The sequence below is a fragment of the Adiantum capillus-veneris genome, chromosome 2 (genome assembly GCF_014529385.1).
Source record: "Adiantum capillus-veneris isolate H3 chromosome 2, ASM1452938v2, whole genome shotgun sequence".
Taxonomy (NCBI): Eukaryota; Viridiplantae; Streptophyta; class Polypodiopsida; order Polypodiales; family Pteridaceae; genus Adiantum; species Adiantum capillus-veneris.
The window spans coordinates 87171249-87182891 of NC_140932.1; the positions used below are offsets into that span (position 1 = coordinate 87171249).

The 11643-nt window shown below is 43.2% G+C and overlaps 1 protein-coding gene across 2 annotated transcripts in view; it reads left to right on the forward strand.

Moving 5' to 3' along the window:
- Window positions 1-7502, forward strand: part of LOC147463128 (uncharacterized) — a 38900-nt gene extending 31398 nt beyond the window's left edge. For both annotated transcript variants that reach the window (XM_086487430.1, XM_086487421.1), the window contains one exon: window positions 5893-7502. In XM_086487430.1, the coding sequence (XP_086343556.1) occupies window positions 5893-6924 (1032 nt within the window). In that variant the 3' untranslated portion in view covers window positions 6925-7502. The remainder of the gene's footprint in view (window positions 1-5892) is intronic.
- The last annotated feature ends 4141 nt before the right edge of the window (window positions 7503-11643 follow it).

The following is an 11643-nucleotide window of genomic DNA, read 5'->3' on the forward strand; positions in this document are numbered from 1 at the left end:
ATTTCACGTGAAATCACCCCAAAACGGCGTACATTCACTGCCAAACCCTTACCAAAGGTTTCCACAAGGTGTATACATCATTTGCTTGCTGAAATTCCCTGTTTTAAGGCAAAAATCAGACCTGTAAACACCTGTTTTGCTGAATTTTCAGAACCTCGTTGGTGGAAACACCTGTAAGATTGACCTGTGAGACTTGCCCTAATGAAATTGCATCAAATTGACCCCGAAATTGGTCAATTTCAGCAGAAATAGGCTGCTGTTCGCCAGTTTTTGAAACCCTAATTTTGGGGAAACTGTCACCGGAGGTCGATTCTACACGGTGAGAGGATCCCTTCGCGACAGAGTTGATCGAAAACGGTTGAATATCCTTCCCGCAGCGAGCAAAAACAGAATTCTGATCTGTGTTGCGAAGATGGCTCTCTTGGAAACCCTAAAGCTCTGATACCATGTGTTGGGGGAGTAGGAGAGAGAGCCCACTTGCTGTCCTGTGCAATGAGAGTGAAGGAGAAGGGGAGAGTGGCGCAGAAGAAGCTTGCGCAGGGAAAAACGTGAGAGAGAGAGAATTCGTCAAAATCTGGGAAAGTCACGCTATGTTTTATTTGGGCTTCACCTTTGAGTATATGAGTAAGTGACTAGGGGGCCATTCACACTTGGGCCCCCTCACTTATAAGTCTTTTTAACTTATAAGTTATAAGTACAAGGCACTTAGGCCTTTATTCCCTAACAGGAAGAAACATGTAAAAGCGATTGACAAAACGGACAATCGGGAAACAATGTGAATTCCTTAAATGCAAACTTTTTTTCTTGCTATGAAGCTTGCTCATCTGACTGCCGAGTCTCTACTCTAAAGAAGCCAGCGATCTTCCACTGCTTGATCTCTTCAAGAGACTCTGCTCTAGCAAAAACAGCCCGAGGCATCTCTGACTTTGATATCTCATGACTCTAGGCAATGGTCCAAAGCCCTCTCTGAATAGACAATGAAAGCAGCCTCGTATCTTATAGTATGTTGGACAATGACAAATGTGATGTAACTCTGTCTTTGGCTCCATGTGACACAACTCACAAATTGTGGCCTCTGTCGGTACTCTCCTGAATCTGCCAGTCTCAATCTCCAATTGATGCGATAACGTGTGCATCTGACCAATAGCACATGGTATCCCATGGGATAAATGCGTGTCCATATAGGCCGGTCTGATCACATATCCATTCTCTGTTAGTTGGAGAAGATGCTCTCTATAGAAAGCCTTCTTAATGGCGAACTATTGTGTTGGCTGTATCCATGTGCTCCTCATATCTAGCTGAATTAGATTCTGATGTGTTGTGTGTGTGTGTGAGAGAGAGAAAGAAAGAAAGAAAGAAAGATTTTTAACGTCTATGTCAGGCCGAAATCGGCCTATGAGACAAATCAAATGTACATGGTGTGTATGTCATCCGTCTATCGGAAAGACAAATGAAACAAAACTGATACAAAACTGAATTGAATGTAGGTAGTGGAGTATCTGAGGAGGGATGGAGCTCTATCTCTAGGGGTGTATGCATGTCTATATGCTCAAGGTAGTACAATCATGAGAATGCATCAAGCTATCTAGCTCCATCCTGTACTAATGGGGGGATGTAAGATGTGGTACATGGGCGGGTCTGGTGCCAAGGCTACCCGAATGAAAGTTGTCGGGTCGGCCCTCATCTGAGCCACTCGCTCCTCAGTGGCACGGCGCTCCCGGGCTCGGATCTCCTCGATCTGTCGGTGGTGGGAACTCGCGTCCCTGTAGCCTGTGACTCGTGGTCGTCGTCTAGCTCGATTCACCTCCGCCTGTGGGAGTGTCACTCCCCTCTGAGTGTCTGGTGAGGGAGGGGCGGAAATCCTCTGAAAGAAGTCTGTGAGCTGCGACTGTCTCCCCTCTGTCTGTGTAGCTGTGTGTGGCTGTAGTAGTGTGTCCCGATGGCTCTGTATCTCTATTAAGAAACGTCCGAGCTGTCTCTGATCTCGAGATTCCATGATCTCTCGGAGAGTGGGCTGTCCTCTGAATAAGGCCTCATACCTGTCTCTGATCTCAGTGTATGCTCTGCATCTACATACAAAGTGCTCCTCACTCTCCGCCTCCTCTGTGTAGGCTCTGCAGATTCGCTCCTCCCTGGGAACACCAGTATGTCTCCCGATCTCAATCTCTAGCCTGTGTGAAGCCACCTGCTGACCAATCGCCACCCGTTAGCTATGTGGCATATATGTGTCCATGTAGCGTGGTCTCTGTATGAACCCCCCAGACAATATGGTGAGAAACTGGTCTCTGTAATCTGACATCCTTGTCCCCAAGCCAGGTGCCTCCCAGACTCTCCTAGTGTATAGCTGCCACAGATCCTGTCTCAATACCAAGTTCCTCTCACTGCGAGAGAGGTGAACATATGGTGAATGGGGGTCGTACTGGAATGGTGGTAGGCTCTCCATGTCAAGACCGTGTCCCTCAAACCATGCTCTGACCTGTGAGTACCATGCTCTCTCATGCCCATTCTCTGATAGCTGTATAGCTGCCTCAAATGCTCTACGGGTAAGTCTGTCAGGAGGTAGCTCTCTCATCCTCTGGATGAAGCAAACTGTCTGGAATAGTGCCTCTACAACCATAGGTGGTGTGGCGAGCTCGGCTCTAATAATGTCATGTGGCACTGTCTTCTTGCTGCGGAGCAAGCGTGAGATCATACATACCTGTGGTCTCTCAAGCTGTGTCCACTGGTCAGCTGTCAATCCTGGTGCCCATACCGCCGCCGAGTACATCAAGGCCGGGGTGACTAAGGTGTCGAAAAGCCACCCCTTCGTGCGGGGCTCCTGAAAGTGTGCCTGGTGGCATCTCCGCTCTAGCATGGCCAGAGCTGCATATCCTCGGGTGAGCTTGTCAACAGCAGCCTGCCTCATAGTGAAGGGTCCTGGTAGGCTGGTGAATGTGATGCCAAGATAGACATAGGAGGTGACTACATCAACCTGTCCTCCTGCTGCTGTGAAGGTGGCGGCGCTCCTCACTGCACTGGATGTGTGAAAGATCATAACCTTGGTTTTGCCAAGGTTCACAGTCAACCCCCTGTGTGTGCTGAATTCGTCCAAGGCCTCAAGATGGCGTTGCAAGCCCTCGGGTGACTTTGAAATCAACACAATATCATCAGCATATAACATGATGTGGACCGGAGTACCTGCCAAGTCGCTCCCCTCCCCCCCTGCTCGCAGTATGTAGTCGGAGATCTCGTCGATGTAGAGCCCAAAGAGTGTCGGGGAGAGTGGGCATCCTTGCTTAACACCAATGGTGCTAGCAATGGTCTCTGAAAACCCGCCTGGGCAACGAACCCGACCCGTCACCCTCTCATAGAGAGCATATATGGCCCAAGTCATCTCTGTTGGTACCCCAATGTTGTGAAGGCGCTGGAAGAGTCTCTCGCGTGGGACTGTGTCAAAGGCCTTGCGGAAGTCCACAAAGCAGCAGTAAAGCCTCTTCTTCCGCGCCTTTGCCCCATCAATGAGGCAGCGCAGAACGAAGATGTGGTCAGTGGTGGAGAGAGAGAGAGAGAGAGAGAGAGAGAGAGAGAGAGAGAGAGAGAGAGAGAGAGAGAGAGAGAGAGAGAGAGAGAGAGAGACTCCCGATGGGATCCCAACCAACCCTCTCAAGGCCCCCCCAACACTGTTGCCAATGTGGTATTTGCTTTTGATTGCGTAAATGGAATGTACGCAGATGCATTACCTCAAGTGTAGACTCAGCTTGCGTTACTATGGGCCTTTTCAAGTACTTGACAAGATTAACGATGTTGCTTATAGGTTGAAATTGTGTGATACTTAGAAGATTCATAATGCGTTTCATATGACTCTTCTAAAATCCCTTGTGGATGATGTGCCAGAAGATATGCCTTCTGATGAGGAACTTGATGAGATCTTGGTACCTGAGCAGATTTTGGCAATAGGAGAGAAAAGTCAAGGGAAAAGTTGCACGACGTTATTTGGTGAAGTTCAAGAACTATCCACCTATGGATGCAAAGTGGAGAGAAGAGAATGAACTCTCATAGTCACCAAATGTATTGCAACTTTATCTTGAAGCCTTTGGTTTACCACCTATGTATGCCCCAACTCAACGTGCTCAAAAGAGGGGTGATGATGGAGCTAGCACATCATATACACATACAAATTTAGTGCAATAGAAGTGTACATTGCTGAAGGGGAAAGGTATAATTCTCACTTCTATCGTAGACAGAAATGACAGAAGTATGAGGTTTCATTAAGTCATTTGTATCTATGTTGGCGGGTACTAGGAATTTAAACTTACATGGGCATGAAGGACACTTAGCGATTCCAGAGTAAATCTGCAACCTCTTCATTGTCTGATTTGGGCTGTCTTCCTCTTCATTGTGAGCCTACAATGTGTGTGTGAGAGTAGTGGGTACATGTTTACAACTTTAATGGAAAGCTTGCCTTCTCCTCTATCTTAAGTATCACGATGATTCCCCTCTTGTGCACCTCTCTCCCCTTATGAATACAGAATTGTGATGCCCAGCTCAAGGGCTATTCATTTGTGTTTTAGTTTTATGGGTTTATGCGCGATTGCGGAGGCAAGAGCCTCTTGTACATGTACCGGATTAGTTAACTGCTAATCCACTGCAGGTACATGTTGATTGAGAGAGAATTCTTGCGAGAAATCTTGTTTAAATCGAAGGGCAAGTAGCCCTACAGGGGCGGAACTGGAGGGCTTGCTATGGATGCGACCATTTCACGACACGAAGCCCAAAACAGAGAAGTGCAGCTTGCTGTAAATTTCTGTAGGTTTAGGGTTTCGACCCTTTTTGATGCCAAAAAGTCGTAGGAGCTTCGGGGAAGCTAGGGAATTGTGAAACAAGTGTTCCGGTGCATTTTAGAGGCAAAAAATAGAATTTTCAGCGTGCTGTATTTCTTTGCAAGGTTTGTCAAAGTGCTCTAATGTGCACGGGAAGTCGCCTAGTGCATGGAAATCTTGTTTTTGAAGCCTTCTACTGTCGTTATGTTACCGAAATTGGGCCGGAGTAGGCCATTTTCAAAAGTTTACAGGATTTCTCCAACGTTTGATTGCAATAGAGAGAGAGAGAGAGAGAGAGAGAGAGAGAGAGAGAGAGAGAGAGAGAGAGAGAGAGAGAGAGAGAGAGAGAGAGAGAGGAGGAGGAGGAGGAGGAGGAGAAGAGGATTTTAACGTCGTAGGAAATGGCATAACCAATCTACCACACTTGGGTGATAGAAAGGTTATACCGTTTTCCTCTTTTTATTCTCACAAACACACACACACACACACACACACACACACACACACACACACACACACACGAGAAGAAGAGGATTTTAACGTCGTAGGAAACTATCCCAAGAGACCTCAAAGATCTATCGGATGAGAGTTGAACTCAAGACCTGTTATTCAAGAGGGAAATGGCATAACCAATCTACCACACTTGGGTGATAGAAAGGTTGAGAGATACACAATCTGATGCTAGCTAGTTGATAGAGTTGAAGTTTGAACACATGGGACTACTAGGGGGAGAGAGAGGTGTACAATCCGATGCCAGCTCAGTTGATACTTGAACGTGGGACGGTAGGGTTGAGGTCGAGTGGCATGACTGTCGGGTCAATTTCACATATATGAAGGAAGAGAGGAGAGAGTTGCTTTCGGAGTTTCAAAAACAAATTTGACATTTATTGAAATATCCGTTTTCTTTTGCTCCAACTAGTCTTATACAGCTGCATACACCCATGTGGCATGCCAAATAGCAGAAGGTAATTAACAATTCAAGTGGTTTGTTGGCAGCAGAATGCGCATGATTGTAGGTTTAGCTGTATGGAGTTTTCAAAATGTCAAGAATTTTCCAATGTTTCTTCTAACAATTGTGCATGCATTTTTACAGATTAATAACGATACTTTGCCTATGGCTATCACTCTGCATGATCAACTTGAAAATAATTGGAAATTATCACTGCATCGACTCCGTGCAAAGTGGTTCTGTGGGGGCATTGATGGAGGCCTTCTGGGTCAGGTACGTGAAGCGTTGAGAAAAGCTTATAATGGAGCTTTAAAGTATCTTGCTAAGGAATTGAAGAAGCGGAGCAAGTCAACAGATATCCGGGAGACACTAAGGTTGATTTTGGAGGGAAATGCTCTTGGTGCACATGCAGCAAAAGTTGTGAAGACGGAGGTGGATAAAGCTTTTGACAAGTTTTGGAATAATCTTTCTCAATCATTGAATGCTGAGGTACAGTTTTTGTGGAAGTCATGGCAAGCTGACATATACAAGCTGGCAAAGAGCACTCGAAACATTTTGCAACTCCAGAAAGAAGGGGAATTGGACTCATACATGTTAGATAATGTAAAAGCTGAGAATGAAAGGTTTTGTTTGTTTCAAAAAGAGCTGAAAACGAAGGAGGAGGAACTTGGGGTGCTGAGGCAACGTTTGAAGGAATGCGTAATTGAGTCACAAGAAGGCTTTGAGTATGGCTATAGTCTACTTCAATCTGACAACGTGGTGGGTTTGAGGTTGAATCGTAATAAAGGGCTTCTGCATACTGCTGAAAGTCCAAGAGGAGGGGGTAGAAGAGGTTCTCCTAAAACCATCAGTTTGGACAAAAATTCAGAGTGCTCAGATATGCAGACCTGGTTAAATGAACCAAGGCAGGGTGATGCTTGTGAAGCTGTCCTTGGAGCTGTAATCGAGGAAAATTTGCATGGCCCAGAGAACCAAGCAAGAAAGAAGGATGCACATCTTGGTGGTACTGATGCCCATAGTCGTCACAAACTGCTGGGTGCGAGCTCTAGTCCTGCCAATATACCGAAGCTTGGCTCTTTTCTGGGGAGAAGCAGCCGAAAAGCTCAGGTCCTTTCGGATGCTGAATCTGTCAAACTGCAACAAAGACAGAACAGTGCTAAGAGACTTAAAAAATAGGGATGAATGATCTGACACAGCCAGTGGTGACTCACATTTTGATCCGACGAATAGGTGGATTGTTCCATTTGCATGTGTGATGCATGCATTAGGTACATATGGTAAGGGATGAGCCATTTGCTCTTTTGTCACATTTTGATGCGACGAGTAGGTGGTTTGCTCCAATTGCATGTGTGATGCATGCATTAGGTACATAGGCTAGGGGATGAGCCATTTGCTGTTTTGTCCATGTTAACACATTATAGATGTGCCATTATTTCTTTGTAGATTGTACATATGCGACGAATAGGTGGATTGCTCCATTTGCATGTGTGATGCATGCACTAGGTACATATGGTAAGGGATGAGCCATTTGATCTTTTGTCACATTTTGATGCGACGAATAGGTGGATTGCTCCAATTGCATGTGATGCATGCATTAGGTACATAGGCTAGGGGTTGAGCCATTTGCTGTTTTTTCCATGTTAACACATTATAGATGTACCATTATTTCTTTGTAGATTGTACATATCTACTACCTTTGCAATGATTTTAGTGATATTACATCCTAAGAATGTGAGGAGGTAAATCTTGTGTCAGTGATTTGGAGTGTTTGTATGTAGGTTGGCTTCAAGGTTTTAGGACCATACTTGAGGCAGAGCATATTGTAATTGTGAGGCAACAGCTGTCTTGAAGTTGGAATACTTGATATGCTAATGTGTTTGTTTAGGTTGTAAGTAGGTTTTATTCCACGGTGAGCCATTCAGAATGGCCAGTGTATGGTAGAAATTTTCTTGGTTCGGAATTTCCTACAATCGACATTGTAGCTCATTTTGAGACTGGCGGTAACTTGTTTAATTTGTAGGGGATAGCCCAAAAAGAAATCTCTCTCTCTCTCTCTCTCTCTCTCTCTCTCTCACACACACACACACACACACACACACACACACACACACACACACACACACACACACACACACATGCATGCATGCACACCCTTTTTTATTTTGCAAGAAAAGGAGGGCTTAGACTCAAATTACGAAGGCCATAGCTACTATAAGTTGGAACCGGTAATGAAAAATTTCTTGTAAGTACACCATTAACCAGACCATAGGGGAAGAACCATCAGCAATACAAAGTAACAAAAGAAGGGTGATGCATCAAAGGCTAGTGACAAGGGAAGAAAGGATGGTTGTAGTAGAGAGTTGAAACAAAAGGAAGCGTCTCCAAAGTCGCGAAGAAGCCAAGAACTCCACCAAAGAGTCCAATATCAAACTTTGGATCTCAAGGCCAAAGGGTGCACACTAGTAGAATACACATCATCATCTCACATCAGCTTTGTATCGAAACTCTGAAGGAGAGTCAACCTCTAGTCATCCTTGGTAGCAATCAACACATCTTGCTTTCAAAATGTCAACGACTGGGATTGGTTTGGGTGTTAAGTTAGTGAATAGGATGTTTGTGGTTTGCTCTGACTATGTTTGATGTCTGGTAGTTGAACAACCATGGTCACATGTACGATCCAACGCAAGTTGCTTGAATGAAATGGGGTTGGTTTTCTTTCGCATCAAAGGAATTTGTTTAATTGTGGTGGTAGTGATCAAGAACTGCAAACTATTGCTATGTGCAAGATGAAAGAGGAAGTCATCACAACTCATGTTTTGGGGATTGGTGAATGTGGAATGTAAGCACTAGTTTGGTACCAAAACGGGATACTTGTCCTTTTTTAACAAATTTATATTAAATGCTACTTGGATTAGATGTCATATTAAAGAAAATCCTCTTGATATGCTTAAAAATGTTAGCAAGAGTGTCGTTTAAAATTATAACCTTGCATTTTAGAAGCTATCATGATCAAGAACTATACTCATCAATTGGACCCTCGTAAGATTTCGATTGACACTTTGAAAAGATTGACACTTTGAAAAAATTGACTTTATAAGCTCATGAAAAAATGAAGAGACCTTGTAGAAAATTGTAGTAATTTTTCCACAATTGTACTATAGATCATTGCAAGTTTCATGTTCAAAAAAATTGTTTTGAGATTATATAAAGTAATGGAAAGTTCTATGTGTTTGATATGGCCATTTCAACCATATCGTTGTATATGAAAAAAAATAAGTTTTTAATGTATTTGTGAGTTTTAAAAAGTGATACATTGCTTATCCTCTCCATTGAGGTTTCAAGGTGACAAGTAAAAGTGTCTTTGATAAGCAACAATTGTTGGCTCATTTCAAATATTCAAAACTTCACATGGGAAAACTTCAATATTTTATTTCTTGAGACATTAGCACTGAAAACCTTAATAACATCAAACTTTTCATGTAGATCAACTAAATGTGTGGTATAGACACAATTGGGGCACTTAAGACCTTGATTTCAATGTTATTATGGAGGACTCAATATTTTCAAGAGTTTTTGCACAAATAAAAAAATACAATATAGAGTTCAAGCAATGAGATTTAATTAAGTTAGCGAGTTGGAAAAATATGCAGTTTCTTGGTTTCAACATATAAAGTCATTTATAGTTGTTAAACTGCACTACAATAGCCCCAATTCCATGAGAGGACCTTTGGAAGGACAAAATTCTGCTCTTAATCAATACATGCTCAAGTATAAAATTACGTCTTTAACTTGCCAATGACTTGGAAACTAGTCCTTGAAGGGAGTTCCATAGTTTTGTAACACCAGGTACTAGGACTTGGCTTTTACAAACATAAAAAAGGTGATCTCTACAAACAAATATAAGAATTTTATAATTTATTTTGACAAAGCAGCTTGAAATTTTATTAAAATATATGACTAAGAACTTACCATAATTCTCTCCATAGTACTTGTATTTTGACATAGAGAAAAATCTAATGTTTTCTTTCTGTAACCAACATATGGTAGAAGCAATTAGAGGACTAGTGAAAACAATGGCTAGTTGACTTTCGTGGATCAAGGTAGATGAAGCTGCAACAAACTTGAGAGCAATTTGAACTAATTTTAATGGAAAGTTACAAAATATTATGGGGAGTTCGAACTCTTTTCAATAGAGGGTTGTAGGATAATAGGGGTGGGATAGAGCGTTCTTGTCTATTTCATTGAGAAGAACGTCTTCATATTTACACTACGTAATTTGTAAACACAAACTTTTAAGATAAATACAAAGGGCTATGTGAAATGTGGCGGTCTTCCAAGAGTGAGGAAGAAGCCACAACCATACATATATGTATTCGTGCATGGTGGGCCACTGGTTCTAAATGTAAAATATTCCACAAATGGATTGTTGGTTTGGACACTCCTTGGTAGCAATCAACAAGGCTATGACACTCTTCAAGTAGTAGAACATGAATGTGCAAAGCCGAAGATGTCCAAAAATCAGCAACGATCTTAGATCCCCATAACCAACCATACTTGTAAGGCTATCCAACAAACACAAAATTAATCAGCAAATAATACGCACCAACTAACATTCGAGTAGCATAACACTCTCACACCCCTCAAAACAAGAAAACAAGCATAAATAAGGAAAACATAGACATTAAAAACAAACAATAGGTAGAAAAATACAAACAAGGCGTTTAGAGACAAACGTTGGTACTATCTTTCACTTCGATTGGAGAGAGAGAGAGAGAGAGAGAGAGAGAGAGAAGAAGAAGAAGAAGAAGAAGAAAAATAAGAGAGACTATCGATTAAAGAGAAGAAGAATAAAACATACTTTCCAAAATTTGAAGGGTGCTCCGTTGTACACGGGTTGAAACTACCTTGACTGCAAAATTCTCGGCACCTGTCCTAGCAGAGGAGAGCTGCGAGACCTTCTCCAGGCCCGCCTTCTCGCAGATCTTGGATGTCCAGATTCTTGGACGGGGGTACTACCAGATCGAGTTCGAGACCTTCGAGATGGCTTCCAAGGTCATAGCTATGAGTCCACTGGCCATCCGAGCATCACGCGCCCACTTTCGACAGTGGCGACATGGTTTTGACCCGACTTCGGATGTGCTAGTAGAGGAGGCAGACATCCCCATCTCAGTCTGCTTTCCGGGTTTACGAAGAGAGTAAAGGCAATGTCAACAAAGAAGTCCTTGATTTAAAAAAAAGAAAAGAAAGGAAAAAACAGTGTAAAGTTCATAGATAATCGCACAGAAAAATTGAGAGAGAGAGAGAGAGAGAGAGAGAGAGAGAGAGAGAGAGAGAAGATTCTTGTTGAAGTCGACACTTTTAAAGGTACTCTCACGTGCGGGTCCGTACTTGCAAGCGGCGACACAGAACTTAGCGTGAAGGGAGATACGCACACTGTTTGAGGAGCTCTCTGTGGTAGATCACTTCAAGTACCTTGGCCTTGAGGTTCCATCCAATCATAAATGGAATGATTGTGCAATGCGTCGCTTGGAAGCCGGAAAGAGGGCTTATTATGCATTTGAGAACATGTGCAATGCAGGAGAGATCAAGTGTTGGGCTCTCAAAAAGTACCTCTTTGACACATTGGTGACACCGGTGCTTCTTTATGGAGTGGAGGTGTGGGGTGGAAGCATCGGGAAGTCTACTTGGAAAGAGTTTGAGAATGTCCAAAAGCGTTTTCTCACCAACTTTCTCCAAGTCAAGACACAAACACCCTACATGCTCTTACTTCTTGAGTCCGGATCGCTTCCCATTGAGGTCTTGGGCATGGAAAGGGTTGTGGAGTACATGCGTAAGACACAACGTAGCCCTTTGCATCGACTTCCTAGAATCGCATATGAAGCAAGTCAAAAGGTT